The sequence below is a fragment of the Rhineura floridana genome, chromosome 10 (genome assembly GCF_030035675.1).
Source record: "Rhineura floridana isolate rRhiFlo1 chromosome 10, rRhiFlo1.hap2, whole genome shotgun sequence".
In the NCBI taxonomy this organism is placed as follows: domain Eukaryota; kingdom Metazoa; phylum Chordata; class Lepidosauria; order Squamata; family Rhineuridae; genus Rhineura; species Rhineura floridana.
Genome location: NC_084489.1, coordinates 40,812,930 through 40,829,968, shown reverse-complemented (window position 1 = coordinate 40,829,968; position 17,039 = coordinate 40,812,930). Strand labels below are relative to the sequence as shown.

General features: G+C 41.9%; 1 protein-coding gene across 5 annotated transcripts in view; it reads right to left on the bottom strand.

The window, feature by feature from the left end:
* The window catches only part of IGF2BP3 (insulin like growth factor 2 mRNA binding protein 3), a 113,854-nt gene that overhangs the window by 9,855 nt on the left and 86,960 nt on the right, over positions 1–17,039 (bottom strand). For all 5 annotated transcript variants that reach the window (XM_061585602.1, XM_061585604.1, XM_061585601.1 and 2 more), the window contains 2 exons: positions 11,003–11,138; positions 9,133–9,264 (listed from right to left, as the gene is read on the bottom strand). In XM_061585602.1, coding sequence (XP_061441586.1) covers positions 9,133–9,264; positions 11,003–11,138 — 268 coding nt within the window. The remainder of the gene's footprint in view (positions 1–9,132; positions 9,265–11,002; positions 11,139–17,039) is intronic.

Sequence of the window (17,039 nt, the reverse complement as noted above, 5' to 3'; positions counted from 1 at the left end):
ACTTTAAACAAGATTGCTGGGGGGGGGAGGAATGTCTTCTGTTCAAAAAGTGTATCATGCAACAGCTCCTTCTAGGCCTTGGCAACACACTATTCCCTCCCAGATGTTTCCAGGTCCAGAGTTCTCGTGGCACTGTGGAATAAGGACCCGGAAGTGGAGTGCAGTTTGGAGTGAGTTGGCATGTGATGCATTTTTTTAAGCATAAAAAGAAGCAGCCTCCTCCCTCTTCTTAAAAATTACTAAGGCAAACCACAACCACCACCCTGAAACCCTGAGGAAATTCCATCCTTTTCTCCCTATTAGGGCACATTTCTCTTTTGCCTCTCACATAGGTTTGTATAATATCAGATCTGCTGAAAACATCTACATAGCACCAGTCAACATCTATAAATGGCTTTGTCGTCTCCTTTTACTATCTAGGTCCTGTTTTTGTCTTTCCTTAAATGGTGTTTGTCATCTTGTGGCAAGCTCACTAGAGCAGAATCTAGCTGGAACCTTCCTCTTATGTCAAAAGCAGAAGTTGTCTAAAGAATGGGTTGTGAGACTTTGCCTCCTATGGTATGAAATTGGAGACTGCCTTTCCAGCCCAGAGATATTTTCTCCCCATGCTAATTGTCGTTGTCTCATCAGAGGGAGACTTTAGGAAGGATGTCTTTTGGGAATAAATTTAATACCCCAATTAGTTTCTCCATTGCACTGCCAATGATACTAGTAGGGCCCATTCTTTTTTGCTACCTCAAATTACCCGATTGTGTCCAAATGTAACACATTTATGATGTTTTAGTGGTTTTTACTGAGTGCTGCTGTGATATTTATAAGCCCCAACTCACAAAAAAATAAAATAAAAATCTGGTACTACTGGGAATATTCCTCTTTCTTCTACAAGTTCTTAGTTACAAGTTCTAATGACTAGCTGGGGTGGGAAAGTGCAAAGAGAAGAGGTGACGAAAGTTGCTAGTCTCTCAGCTGCATCCCTTTTCTTCCTTCCTCTGCTGCAGCCTGATGTCATGGCTGTTGCTAGGTGACAATAGATATAGGGAAGAACATGGCTTCTCAGAAGAGTGAGTGATGCATCTCTTCCCTTTCTCTTCTATTACAGCCTGATGTAAAAGAATCTATGATGCTGCTGCATTGATGTTTAAATTAATTGGCCGATTTTTTAAAACTATATTGCTGTCTTGTGTCTGAATTTTCTTGTTTCTAGTATATTTTAGTAACATAAGAAGTTGCCTTATGCCGAGTCCGACCACTGGTCCATCTAGGTCAGCATTGCCTATACTGATGGGCAGCAGCTCTCCAGGATTTCAGACAGGATTCTCTCCTAGCCCAACCTGGAGAGGCCAGGAATTGAACCTGGGACCTTCTGCACGCAAGGCAGTTTCTCTACCACTGAGCTACAACTCTCCCCCAATTTTAAGTTTCATGATTACGTAAGTTGACTTTTGTAATGGCTAGGCCCTAAAAGGCATGTGTGTATGTCAACACACATATGTGTGTGCAAAGCAATGCAAAAGCACTGAATCATAACATTCTGTCGACAATGCCATGTCATTATCTATTTGTCCCAGATCATTCAGCATTGCCTTCCTCTCACCTCTTCTGCTTGGAGTGCTATCTTCAAATCTGATCAGATAAAAAGGCATACTTCCACTAACATATGACATGCCATCAGTGGAGGCTTCTCACTAAGAGCAGGTGGGGCACTGCTCACTCTGAAGCCCCAAACCTATAGCCCAAGTCCATTCTCTGTTCCTTACATTCATATTCAATACAGTACCTCACATTTAGAGACACTCTGCACTTGTTTCTGTCCATCGTTTGTTCTGGCCAATCATCTTTGGATAGCACAGCCAATCACAATCATTGCTATGGTCCCACCCCATCTCCAGGGGTGGTGGTAACAACAAATTATTACTATTACTATTATTATTAAAGTAGGAGTGGCTTAGGGAGGGCAGGGGTCCCCTCAGCACCCCCATTTTGTTTTTATTTCCCATAGAATAAGCTCTAACCAATCAGGACTCCCTCAGAAATGTATTGGAAATTCCACAGCATTAGGGTAGAACTATGAAGGGCCTCCTCAATGCTCAGAGGAATGCATTTCATACTGAGCCAATCAGATGCAAGCATTTGCAAAATGCTTGTTCTTCTGTGAGGCTGAGTTACTTTCCCCTCCTTTTGCAAGCACCGGGTTAAAGTATTTCATCAAGAGGAATGGTAGTAAACTATCCAAAAAGCATGTTAAGCTAGCATGAGGGTGGGAGCGGAACCTGGTTTTTTCACAGGCAGACTGGGCCCTACTTATTGCAGGGAGGAGAGATGGGAAAGGAGATTCTTGATGGCAAACAGCCCCTAAAAATGTTTGGCTGGCATCATACTGGGGATGAGAAACGCGGTTTCCTCATGGGACAGACTGGACCTTTTATATTGCTGGGTGTGGAGAAACTGTCCCCCAAAATCTTTGGCTAGCATCACAAGAGAGGGAGGTGTGTGTGTGTAAAAAATTTGGTTTCTTTAGAGGCTGGGCCAGGCCCTATTTACTGTAGGGGAAGAGACGGGAAAGGAGATTCTTGTTGGCAAACTGCCTCCAAAAAACGTTTGGCTGACATCATAAGGTAGTAGTGGTGGTGGTGAGAATCTGGTTTCTTCATGGGCTGGGCCAGGACGTTTTATTGTCATTGTGGGGGAATTACTACTACTACTACTACTACCACCCCCACCCCACATTTATTACCTACCAAGGAGATTCTTGGTAGCAAACTGCCTCTTGGTTGACATCAAGGGGTGGCAGAGAGTTTGGTTTCTTCATGGGCCAGACTGGGGCTTTTTATTGTCAGTGTGGGGAGGAAGAGACATTCTTGGAGGACAACTGCTTCTAATAACTGTTTGGCTAGCATCATACATGGGGGGTGAGAAGAATCTGGTTTCTTCATGGGTTGGATCTGGACTGGACCTTTTTCATTATCAGGTTGGGAGGGAGAGGAAGTAAGTCATGGCAAACACCCCCAAGAATAGACTGGGCTAGACTGGACATTTAAAATTTATTTTTATTTATTTAAAGTATCTGAGTATTTGATATGGGCTTATGCAAGATAATTAACTCCCATTAGAGTTAAGAGCAATAATTTGTTATAATTCAGTTAAAACAAAAAGCTTAGCAGTACTTTCAAGTGGACCAGATTCTTTTTTTCTGAGCCCAGGACTCTTTTGTAATGGGGTGTGGAAGAGCAAAGGAGAGAAGTTGAAAACACAGACATCCTGGATATCCAGTTAGCAGGGCATGTGTGGGGTTGCTGCACGCTTCCAGCCCTAATTTCACTTTGAGAAAGGAAGTGGAACCTGTGTAGATGCAGCTGGTCAAAATGAGAAGGCATTTTGAGTTGAGCAAATCCCTGTTTTCATATACAAAGAACCTTAGAGCTACCTTGTGTGAATGTCTTGAGTCCCCATACCAGTGGAATTCTGGAAGGACTTGTGGAACTCACAGTATTTAGAACTGATCATATGGTGCGAAAGACTCCTTTTTCAACATTTTGCTTCTAGTTTTCCCCACCTGCCATATATTTTTCTCTGAGCAATAGGAGCTTACAGTTTACAGAACTGGTATTATTTTTCAAAAAAGAAACTCTGGAAATTAATAGCAAATGACTATTATCCATTACAAGTGAATATACTGCTCCAGATCAGGGAGGTTCTTTCTGCATACCAGGATAAGCCAGGCATAAAACAATATTCCTTAATATATCTGCTGTTTTCCCCACAGAAGTCTCACATATGTAATGGTTAACTATACTGAGGAGGTATGATTTAGCTCAGAGCTTGGAAGTAATTAGTTACAAGTAACAAATTACTTGTAATTCACTACTTTTTTGAGGAATGAGTGGGTAATTCCTTTACATTTTGATTGTAACAGAACTAAGAGTAATTTTATTACTTTTGTGAAGTAATTGTAATGCTTCCAGCATTACTTTTGGGCATTACTGGGGGGGAGGGGAAGCCTTCTGTTCCTCTAGTTTGTGGATGAAAATAATGTTCCTCAAACTGGGCTTCTGTGCAGCGTCGTGCTCTGTGGGTGGGTAGGAGGCGACGAGGAAGGAAGTGGAGAGTGAGACGGGGTGGAGTAGAGAAAACAATTGTTTCAAAAAATTGATGGTGGTCGTGAAGAATGGAGTGGAGGGAAAAAGGAGCCGGAGGGCAAGAACTTGGATACATGACGAGAAGGAGGCAGCAGCAGAATGGAGATAAAGAAGAGAGAGAGAGTGTGTGTGTGTGTGTGTGTGTGAGAGAGAGAAAGAGAGAGAGAGAGGGGGAGAGAGAGAGAGAGGGAGGGAGGGGGGGAGAGAGAGAGAGAGAGAGAGAGAGAGAGAGAATGAATACTGTGTTTGCACTTGGCACACAAAGTGGCCTCCACCACCCTCTCTGGCTACTGTGCTGCATTTGCAGTATTTTGACTTTTTTGCATCTCGGGGGAAAATGTTTGCTTGGGTGAGTGTCCCTTAGTTGGTGGCAGGGCAGGGTGGGAGGTGGTTAAGTGAGAGAGATTATGCTTGCTGGCTGAGAGGGGGGGGGGTTGCACTTGGTTTGACGTGCAAAGATCTGAGTAGTGGCCTCTGCCTCCCTCCCCAGCTGCCTCACCAGCTGAGAGACCACCACTGCTATCTTATGGATAAAAAGAATTATTCTACTACCTCTGTATGTGTGTGTTTATTTTTAATGTTGTTTTAGGCTACGTAAATGTGCAGCACCCAACACCTTGTAGGCGTTTTTTAAAAAAAGTAACTGAAATGTAATTGTAGTGATTACATTTGAGAAAAAGCAAAGTAATCAGTTACTTTCGGAGCAATTGTAATGGTAATTATTACTTGGGGGCTATGTAATTGTAACTGTAATTTATTGCTTTTTAAAAGTAATATTTCAAGCTCTGATTTAGCTGTAGTATGTAGTAACTAACAATCCTATTCCTTTTCCTTAGAAAAGTAAGCTCCTTTCTGTTCATTTAAGTGGGTGTAGAATTGAACCCTGGTCTTACAGGCTTTAGTCCAACACTAACCATTACATTTATACAAATACAGGTGCTAATTTTAAATATGTTTTAATTTAAAAATATATTATCAAGTTGCCCAAATGTGTCTTTTCTCTCTTCACTTGAGTTCTTTGCATGGTTTAGGGTCGGCACTGGGGGAGAGCAGCACTCTTATGACTTATGTGTGGCAGGCAGAAATTATTATGAATTAAAAGTGCTTTAGGGTGAACTTGAACTGAACTATTTTGTTAATGAACTTTTCAAGTATTGCAGGTTACTAACCCAATCCTCTTCACCTTACTCAGAAGTAAACCTCCATTGTGTTCTTTGGGGCTTACTCATGAGAGCAAGCATAGAACTAAAGCCTTTTGTAGTGCCTTCTAATCATGAGTTTCCAGCAACTGACTCACTTTGTGTGTATGCATGTTTAAACAGGATTGGGAGAGCATTATTGAATGAGCATAGAACTAGGTTTCTGTTCGCTACTGACGAGGTATGACTTAAGCTGTGTGCACACTCATGAAAGCGAGCATAGGATTAAAGCTCTGTTAGGTGCTCGGTATTATTAAAATTGCAATTTTTAAGTGTCCACTGTTTCTTTGCAAAGGAGGATAGGGAAAGACCAAGAACAGGTAGAGGCCACACAACTCTTTTCCTATCTGAGAAACCATTGTGACAGCAGGGACCCCCCCCCTTCTGACCCAAAGTAAGGCACTTTACAGTTTTGTTAGCTGCTATTTGTAAAACTGCAATGATTAAGTGTTCACTGTATGGTTGCAAGGGAGAAGGACAGAGGAAAACAAAACTTGGTCGTGACCTCATGGCCACGCCCCCATAGCAGCCCACCATGTCTAGTGGGCACCGCATCCCATATTCAAACCTCCAGGTTTTCTATCTCTTGGCTTCTTTACACTGAAGTTAATAATCTGCTCCACTTAGTATGCCTAACCAATTAGGGCAAGGTTTATTCTGCAATCCCATTGGGCTTCTGTACAATAGACTAAGGAACTAGGACTATGAGTCTCTTTCTCCAACGCTGCCTAAAGTCCTCTGCCATCATTTTTGCTTTACCTTTCAAGACAAACTTCTCCAAAGCAAGAATTATGCTACGATGCTAAACATGTTATACGTGTTTTTAAAAAGCTACTAAACCAGTTAAACAGAACTTCCAGCATTATAGCCCAGACATGACCTCCTCACAAATTTTGTAGAATTCTTCCAGCAAAATAATTGTACCTCAACAGGTACAAGTGGGAAACCAGCCAATATATGAGTAAGTTATGAAAGCCACCACTTGTTTGGATAGCCATGCTCTGAAAGTGGAGCCTCAATAATCCACACTGTGGGACTGATGCAGCCTCCTTGGTACAGGGCCAGCCCACATTTTTTTCGAGGCAGAAAATCACATTGGCACCCACTTCCACTAACTAAAATGGGGCACAATCCCACAGGAAGCTCTTATTTGAAAGCTTTGTTAGAATGAAAGGGAGATATGCAAGAACACTATCTCTCATATTCTGAGGCCTATAACAATTTCCAAAATCTGCCACTTAAGCAAACCAACTGCACGTAGTTTCATGGTAGAGCTGCTTCTACCTGGGTTTGCTTCATTACAGTGACGTACAAATTGTTGTTCCCATCCTAAATGCTTATTTTCCCCACATGGTGGTTCTTGGGCTATTTGTAGTTAGTTACACTGCTCACTTTGCAGAGTCAAGATTTCATCAGCATGAATGAGTTCAGTAAAGTTCCATACCTATGGTAACTTAGGGAATATTTCGCTAGATCCAAAACTGTTTCCAATTGGTCATTACTAAAACCACCAGTTGCTCTAGATGACACATACATTAGCCAATATTATAGATATATGAAAAGTTATAAAAACATCTGAGTAAGCATGTGTGACTTCAGTACATATGGGTGTTTTTTTTAGAGGGCAAGCTATTTTATTTTTAATATCTCCTTATTCACCTTCCGCATTCCAATATTCTCTTCTCTACAGTGTGCTTACTGTATATACTCATTTTTAGCCAAACTTAACGCCAACCTGTATGCTATCAAAATGTTATCCTTAACACCCTGATCTAGACTTTGTACCCTGAAATGTGTATTGAAACCTGGCAGATCCATCAGGGTGATCTATAGACTTGGCTAATTTTGTTAATAGTATTTCAGTTATTCACTTCCCATTACTGCTCCCTCTTGTGTTTAATGTACATATTACTTAATCCATTTTACACTATAAAAATACAAATATTTCTACTGATTACTTTCTACATAGAGCACAATCAAAATCAGTGAACCCTAGACATGGAAGGATGTCTACTGAGTCACATATGCAATTGTTTCTTTATCCACCAAGACACAGAACTCTGCCTAATGACATGACAGACTACGCTAAATCTCATTTACTAACTTTATGATTGAAGCTGCAATGACACAGATGTACGTTAGCTGCTTGCACAAATTAAAAAATGTTAGAATGCTGTTTTATTTATTTCATGGTTTATACCACCCTTTCTTCAATGAGCTCAGGGAAGATAATGTAACTCTGCCCCTCCCCTTCAGCCTTGTCAGATAGATTAGGCTGAGTATAGTATAGCAGTTAGAGTATTTCACCCAAGATCACCCACTGAGCCTTGCAGCTGAATGGGGATTTGAAGCCAAGTCTTCCTGGGCCCAATCTGACACTCTAACCACTATACCACACAGGTTTTCAACAGCCTGTCGAATTTGTTCAAATAGAATACAGTATTTTATAGAATCACAATGCTCCCTTAAGTCTACTATATTCAAGTTTGCAAGTGTTTCTCTTGGAAGTATTCATTTAGAAAGCCTTGTATTTGCAATAAAGGTGTGCCCGGCTCTCATTGCTAACTCATGCCTTGCTGAATCACCATGAATCTCTTATTAATTGAATTATAAAGGGAACCAGCCATAACACATGGTATGTCAGCATGACATGTAATAATCCTGATCTAACTTGTATTCAAAGCAGTCTGTGGAAGCTTACCATCCACTCAGGTATCTGTTTCCATAAAAGACTGGGATGCATGTATATTAATAAGCACACTCGTTTGGCTTCCAGAACACTCTTAGTCAGGAAGTCATGCACTGTACTATCCAAGCACAAAGTGCATCCAAAACAACGTTTGAAATATCTCATTTAAAAAATGTTTTGAAGAATGTTTTGCAAAATGTCTTGCATTAAAACACGTTCAACAAAGCATTTCTCAGCAAGACAGTGACATTAGACCTAGAATCCTTAAAAACATCCCTTCACAATGCAATATATTAACAGAGAAGGGTTTTAACAGCGGTTATAAATAATTCTAATAAATTACATTTCTAGTACCAAGACTGGATTTCTTGTTTAACATGATTTATATGCAAAGGAATTGCATATATCTACCTCAGGACTCTACACTAAAGTCTGATCTACATGGACATGACTGGTCATACCTTATCATGGAAAAACACAAAAGCGAGTCAACTACCCAAGTAAGTCTGTTACAAGGATTTTCATTCCTTTTTGCTTATATATTGCTCAATGTACTCTCAGGTCAGAACACATGATGAGGTACAACCTAGCTCTTATTACAACCTAATGATAAGACTAATTCTCACTTGGGCCCCATGTGCACCATACATTTAAAGCAACATCATACCAGTTTAAACAGTCATGGCTTCCTCCAAAGAATCTTACAAACTGTAATGTGTTAAGGCTGCTGAGAGTTGTTAGGAGACCCCCCTTCCCTTCACAGAGCTACAATTCCCAGAGTAGTTTAATAATTAATTCATCTTCCCAGGGCCCTCTAGGAATTGTAGCTCTGTGAGGGGAATAAGGGATCTCCTAAAATGTCTCCGTACCGAAACACACTACAGTTCCCAGGATTCTTTGAGGGAAGCCATGGCTGTTTAAAGTGGTATGATACTGCTTTAAATGTGTAGTGCAGATGGGCCTTAATCACAGGTACAGTGATTCAACATGTGAACGGATGCCTTGAGTCCTAGTTTTGGGGAAAAGGAGGTATATAAATGAATTAAATAAATACATAAATAGACAACAGTCATAACCAACCATCCACAATAAAAAGTATAATAATTACCCCAAATGGAGGATATGAAGAGGCAGCAGCAGCTGAGGCAACACCCACTGTGGGAGGTGGCATTCCTGAAGAAGAAGGTGGGAAAAGACCCAAGGCATTCAGATTTAATCCTGGAATTAAATGTGCTTGAAGCTGCAACAACACAAGAGATAATTAGCCCCTGTCACTTATTAAAAGCATCAAAATCCTAAATAAAAGATACCCTTCTTGTTTACCAGTCAAATTTCAAAATGTTAACTTAGACACCCAACTTGGCAAATAATAAATGTCACAATCCTGTATCATTCTTTTAAAGTTCAATGTGAGGCAGGACAGATGTCACTATTCTGCTAGAAGCAACTGTGGTTCAACTTTAAACTATTATGTTAGCAAAAAAAGTGCTTCAAATAAAATGCACCTTATGGCACTATGGAAGTATTTGCAAGCCACCCTCAAGAGCCTCTTAAAATTGCATAATTTTTGTGCCCCCCCCCCAAATAATCACCATCAAATCACAGATGTGTCTCCATTGATAGCCATACAGATCATGGATCTGGTGCTTTCCAGTGCTGAAGATCCACGCCTTAGGTTCTTAAGTTTTTATGCTCTTAGTTTTTTGGAGCTGGCAAGCATCAGTGTGGTGATTTTGTTTTTAAACTGTGCAGTCTACCAATGTAAGTTTTAAGTCGGTGGTTATTGTTTTCTTCTCCGTCGTATACAATCATGCAAATCTAGGAGGATCAGTTTTGATTCAACTGCATCGAACTTTTACCCCAAAACCATGGAAATGAAAGTGTGTCTATGATTTTTATTGTGGGTGGTGCCCATGACACTCTCAACATTCTAAGTGTTTTCATTGGCCCAAAAACATTTTCCAACTCCTATAATATAGATTAGTAACACAAACAAAATGAGGCTTTCAGGGTCCTGTGATGACTCAGAGTAGGGCAGTGTGTTTCTGGGAGTTTCTGCTGGCTGACCATGTTGGGCAACAACCAATGAGATCGTTGTGGCTGGGCAATCTGCAATACTATTGTAAACTAGGGCCTTAAGCAGAAAGAATGTTCAGAAGAGGAAAAACATTTTAATAGAAGAGAAGAAGTTCCCAAGATTCTATAAAGTGTTGAAAACACTGTTTCTAGTCTTCCTTTTGGAGCCACGAGGGATAGGACCTTTAAGAGACAGAAGATGAAAGTTGCAGAATGTTTCTTTTTTGCACCAAACACCTAACGTGGTGCTTTCACAGTGTAATCAAGGGGCACACAATCTTTTGCTGATGATGAAATAGAATCACATCATGAAGAATGTTTTAAGTTGAGTGGTTAGGCTCTTCTATTGTAAATGAATAAATGCATGTTTGGTGCAGTTTGTTTTTTTAATGCAGGCTATGGGCCACATATGGCCCCTCCAAATTTCAAAAAACAATTTATCATGTTACTACACATTCACGTCTCTCACTGTGACACCATGATGATAAATGGGAGTTTTTGTGGCTCCACAAAGCAATTTATTCTACCATAAAAAAAATATACTGACTACTCAGTTTTTTTTGTCCAAAATTTGTCCGATATATGGCTCTGTGATTGTTTTTTTCAACCCCCCAAAAAGTGTGCTTAAAATAAAAATTGGTCACTCTCACTTTGCCATGTGCCCCAACCTCCAAGAGGCTGACAATGGATCTATGTGGTTCTGCCTTAATGTGTACTAGGCTGCTAGCTTTCTACCAGAAGGGAGATACATGAGCACAAGTCTCTCTATGAAGCTGATGGTCAGGTATCAATCCTCTCCTGCATGCTTTCTTCCACTGATGTAAGAAGATCCAATAATTATATCAGAAGGAGATAAATAAATGACCAACTTAAACTCCCCCACAAATCAGAAATGTACTCACATTCATAGCAGCTATATCATTTTCATACGACTCCCTGATTTTCTTCATTATTTCTTCCTCAGCCTTGGCACATGTTTCAATGCTGCCTTTAACTGTAATGGTCCGTTCTGGATTATAGAGCGTCAAGTCCTGTAATCTACAAAGCAGAAAGCAGTAAACTCCTATGCATGTTGTAGTTTATATTTAAAGCTGAAACAGAAAGTAATTATACCTAGAAGACTACAGATCTGCACTCTGTAGAATGTGCAAAACCAAATTTTTCAGGCAAGAAACAACTCCATGAAGCAGCAGTCCCTGGAATTATTGCCTGGGGATCCCAGAGTCAAGACTGCCTGCAAGCCAGCCCTCCTTCAGGTACTAAGCTATTAGTAATCCAAGAAGGTACTGCTTCCCTCTTGAGCCACATTTGGCTAGAGCAACACTCCAACTAAAGTTAAACAGAACTGGATCGTGCAAGAAGAGGGGCTTGTTCTATGCAGCAAACTAGTGGGATTCACCTCCCTGCCTACTTTCTATATTGCCCTGGTGTGGTACCTTAGGAAAAGCACAACAAGATCCTTTTAGCCCCAGAAGGAAAGGAAGGAGTTAGAGCTTTCAATTGTTTTCCTGCTAAACCTTACTTTGTTAGTTTAAAGATACCTGTTATGTATGCCAAATGACAATCACTTCTCAAATTAGTTTTATTGTTAATTGCAGAATGCAATACAAGTACATAAAAACACACATAATTCATTGTGATTTATGTTTTAGCACTGCTCATTGTTTAACATTTTATGTTTTATGTATACGTGTTGAGTTACAGCTGTTACAGATACAAAAGGCTTCACAGTTCAGTTTGCTTTTGTTGCTATCAGCCATAAGCTTGGCAAAACAACAACAAAACATACATAGTTCAGACAGCATCAAAACATAGCTAATCTACAAACATTTGTTAATAGTCTTCAACATCAAGAGTGTTTGCTTTCCCAAAAAGCAAAAAGGTCTAAATCACATTTCACCTAACATTATTAAAACAGAACTGACCCAAGAAATATTTTAACTATAGCAGAATATTACAACTAATTCAAATGATGCTACAAGGTAAACTTCTTTTTTATATTTCCTATTCAACAAAAGATTTAATGTTTTGATTATCAGTAGCAAAAATCCTCTGACAGGAGCAAGGATCAATAGTTGCTCATTTTCTGATGCAAGGGGCAAAACTCATCACTACCTCAGTTCTACAGAAGCAGAGCTTTAAAAGCATAGCCCCAATCATGACAGTATCCTTTCAAGACACTAGAATGGATGATTGGATTTATTACACAGTGCTCCTTCTCTCCAGAGACAAGAGGAACATGCTGGGGGTGAGAGTTACTCCTCTCTCATTGGACTGCAGAAGCAGAGCTGATGATTTATTTATTTATTTCAGACTTTACATCTCCTCTGGAGGGGGAAATCCCCTCCCAGTTTGAGACTTGTTATAACTGAATGCCTAAAAATAAAATACTGTAGCCAACTGGGTGCAATACAAAAAAATTAGGTGAACTGCACCCACAGAATAGTTTCTTCCATCAACCAGCATCTCCAACAAGAAAGACTCCAGAGAAAAATGTGGAGAAGAAACACAGAGGGGCCTCTCCCAAATTCTGAGGAAGTCCAAGTTGAGCCCCAGGGGGTATATGCAGTCAAGTAAATAGAGCAGTAAACAAAGAGTCCCTGGCAGGCCCTGGGAAAGGGTGTTACAGGAGCAGCAAGCCAAGCCAAGGTGAGAGGGGACAGGCTACCCTCCTTTTTTTAAAAAAACAAAGATATTATGTTCTTTTTCCAAGGAGAACAGTCTGAAGAGGCAAGTTGGAAAGCAGTGCTTCCCATTCTGAGTGGGTCCATTTACTGATGAACAGGATTAGCTGTAGAATCCTATACCCCAAGGCAAAAATATCTATATTGCAGCAATTAACAAAAAATACCTATTTTGCAGCAATGAACAAAAGGGTGGTATTCAATGCTAGTCCTACTTAGAGTAGACCGAGTGCAGTTAATAGACAAGACTAACTTAGGTTCATTAATTTAAATGGGTATACTCTGAGGACTTATTAATTTTATTTTATTATTTATTATTTGATTTATATCCTACCCTTCGTCCCAGAACTTAGGTGAATACAACCCTACATCTCAAACACATACAACAGTCCAACATGTGCTCTCAGGATGCTAGTGTTGAAGGGCATAGTGATTCCCTGCACAGGTTGTGTAAAGATTCCTTCCAATACAGGCTGTTTCCGCACTTGGTAAGCAAACACAATGCATACCCTAATCCAGTCGCCCACCAAGGCTTTAGAAACCTTAACCCGAACTGAGAAGAGCAAGGCAACAAAAACACAATCAGAGCATAGAAACCCAGAACTGCATCAGATATAGATTCAGAGCACTCGACAAGCACCCGAAGAACTGCACTCCCAAGGATTGGAATAGAAGCAAGAGACAAGAAGAAGTTTTTGAGATCTAAGAAACACAGAAGACTCAACATGAAGGATGGTCACATCTGTCTGAGTGACCTCTTTGTCCTTTTAGAAAACACACAGACCCAGTCTAAGAGACAGGGCTTCCAGTACTGAGATTCTCTGAGCTAAAGTCACCGCAGCCTGGAAAAAAAGTTTTAGGGTAATGAACATCAAGGACAAAGAGTAGACTGGCTCTGAAAGAGCCATGTGAAACCTCCATGAAAGCAATCTGTTGACAGTAGGCAGTCAGAAAAAAATGCCACTTTCCTGAAACATGATGAGAATGGTGAATCAAAGGAAACTTTCTGGAAAGCCTAACATACCCCTGGTTGATACTTTTAAGTACCTGCCTAGTTTCAAGTGTGGCAGTCTCTGGAGAAGGGTGTTTGGAAGGCCTCAAGGCAGGGCCAGTGCCAAAGGGCGGTCAGGTTGGGCCATGGCTGAGGGCCCCTGCACCCCAGAGGGGCCCCTGAAGGGCCCTTCCTTAGAGTGGGAGGGTAGTGCTTCCGTTCCGCAATCCATGGCAGCGTCTGCTCCTGATGCTGCCACAGGTTGCAGAGAGGGAGCTCCCAGGCACCCCCCCAATACAATCAGTGCATGCTTTAATAAGCCCGCATGCACACCCCACCTACCTCTTTCAACCCTGTGAATGACATGTATGCTGTGCACGCATGCCTGCCATCAACCAAGATGGTGGTGGTGGGGCTTTCCTAGTGGGGCTGATGCCCTTGCACCATATTGGTTGATGGCAGACATGCACGCACCGTGCACATGCCTCCCATCCACCAAGATGGAGGAAGAGGTTTTCCTAAGGGGCTGATACACTGGCTGCCAACTTAGTTGATGGCAGGCATGTGCACGCAGCATGCACATCATTCACAGGGATGTGAGAGGTAAGTGGGACCTGTGGGCAGGCTTATTAGCCCGGCACTGCCTGTATGAGGGGGTTGAGATGTGACATCATGGGCCTGGGGCAGGCTGATGCCCAAGGGCCCAGTCATGTCTGGTGCTGGCCCTGCCTCAAGGGTACCCTTCAACAGTCAAGTAAGATTTCACTGGCAATGCCAGAAGTAGATTTTCCCATTATCCTCTCACCTCTGCTTAAAAAATAAATAAAAATAAACTAAATTAAGTATCTGTGAAAGGTATAACCTATCTAAGGGATATTACTTTTGTTACCTTGGGTAAGAACCGATCTGATTGCTGTTGGGGCGCATGCACCTTTCCTGTAAATTCTAAGACTTTAATTTTTTTTATTAAGATAGGCTAGAAGTCATCTTGGGAGAACTGCTGTTAGGACACAGGCTCTGGCTTCAAAGCTTCCTCCATGCCTGAGAAATGGACTGGCAACTCACTTCCCACTTGTGATAAAAGCCCTTTCCTCCCAAGGTCAGAGAATAGGCAAAGAAAGAATGGTGCAGCATTTCTTGTTGGGGTATGGTGGGGAGTTCCCATTTGAGGAGCAGGCATTCTAAGTACCTGGCAGCAAATGCTTCCTGGTCTGGGTGTGAGCAAGAATTATGGCTGAGCAGATTACCTGCCTCCTGGTTCTTCTCTTTTGCTCTGTTCTTTGGGTCCAAGGAGAGGGATCGTAAAGAGGCAGGTAGAGGAAAAATAGTGAGGCTGGGAGACAGACAAGGGGAAGGTCCTCATCAAATCTAGTTATTATTTAACATGTATATCCCACCTTTCCTCCAAAGAGGTGAATGTGGCATACATTGTTCTCCCCCTCCTCGCTTTATCCTCACAACACTGTGCGGATGATAAGCTACAAGACAATGACTGGCCCAAGGTCACCCAGTGTGCTGAATGAAAAACTGAACCATGGTCTCTCAGGCTGTAGCCCAACACTCTTAACCATTATACCACTCTGGTTCTCAGTTATGGAACTCTAGGTGGAACAAGTCTCCTTCAGTGATGGAAGGGAGGATATAGACAGAGCAGGGTCATGTGCTTCAGTGCCTGAGTTGCTTACTGCCATTCTGACTGAAGATAAATAATAGGCATCTCACAATCCATGGGGACCCTGGCTGGAGGTGGCATTATGTCTTTTACAGCTGGCACCAAAATGCTGCATTCTGGAACAGGACTTGGCTTTGTCATGATACATAATGGTTAAGGAAGACACTATGTAGGAGGCAGGACAGGAATCCCCGCAAGGGATGGGTACCAGGCCGAGAAGGCGGCTCTGTCAGCCCAAGGGCACATCATCATGCCTGCAGGCACGTAGTACTATTGAACAGGCCTAATCCTGTGCTTGAGAAACATTTTTTGTCTCTGCTAGTTAGCCTGTCTATGATGAGAGAACTTTCTCTTCATAAGGTCTAACCTAGTCCTCTAATGAAGGTATGGTTTAGAAACAAATTACTGAATGACTCTCACTTTAATATGGGTCAGAATAGAAAAGTGTCTAAATTATTAGAAGTCTTTAAATAACAAAGCCTAGAAGAATCTAGGGCCATAGCCAATTGGACCAAATTTTAGCATCACTGTATTATGTAGAAAATGGTTTTATCCTTTGTTCTTGATGTTAGGTATATCCAAGACAGGCCAGAAGGTTGCAGAAATGTATTGCTTACTGTGAACCAGAAATCCTTTGAAGGGCTTCCTATAATTGACAGTACTACAATACCGTGACTAGCACATAGAACATTGAGCAGGAAGCCTAGAAGTTGTGGGCTGTGTTTGGATGCTGAATCATGTCATAAACCATGGCTTACCATGAATAAGCAGCATGCTGCCAAATTGCTTTCACTGCATTCCTCCCCAACTATGAGAAACAAATGGAAAATTATCCTGCTTTTTTGAAAAAAATTAAACTGGCCAGCCGGAAAAGGGGATAACCTGCCTCCAACAGCCAGTTGTGACAAAGCTGCACCAGTGCTCCTGACTTGGAGACAAACAGTAACTGTTTTCCTGAAGCATCTGGTTTAGTCTAGGTAAATCCTAAGAAACCACTTGGTGTTGAGTTTGTGCCATTTCCCCCCCCCCCTGCAATGCACCAGGTAGGGGCAGAAGAGTTGACCTTGGGGAGGAAGCTGGGGTCAGGCTAGAGAACCGCCTTGTTATGGTGGAAAATGCAGAGCTCCTCCCTAACGGAGAAGGCCCCTAACTCTACAACCCGCCTAGCTGATGTCACAGCCACCAGGAAGGCCATCTTGAAGGTTAGGTCCGTGAGGAGGATGGAGCAGGCCAATCTGAAGGGAGTATGTGTAAGAAAAATGTCTTTAGGACTAGTGAGAGTTCCCAGGAGGGAAACCTGTGAAGGACAGGGGGAGAGGAGAGCTGCCCACCTGAGGAAGTGTTTGACCTTTGGGTGACCTGCTACAGAAAGTCCTCCCATGAATGGAAGTGTGCTGCTGCTCGACACTCCAGAGTGTTGGAAGCCCGGTCCTGATCTAGGCCTTCCTACAGGAAGTCTAGGATGGTATTCATGTGGCCTTGTCCAGAAGCTGTTTGTGTCTGTGCCACTGGCACGTTCAACTACCAGGCACGGAGCTGGAGGAAGTCCAGATCCAGATGGAGAATGGAACCGTGGCAGAGAAGCTCTGGTC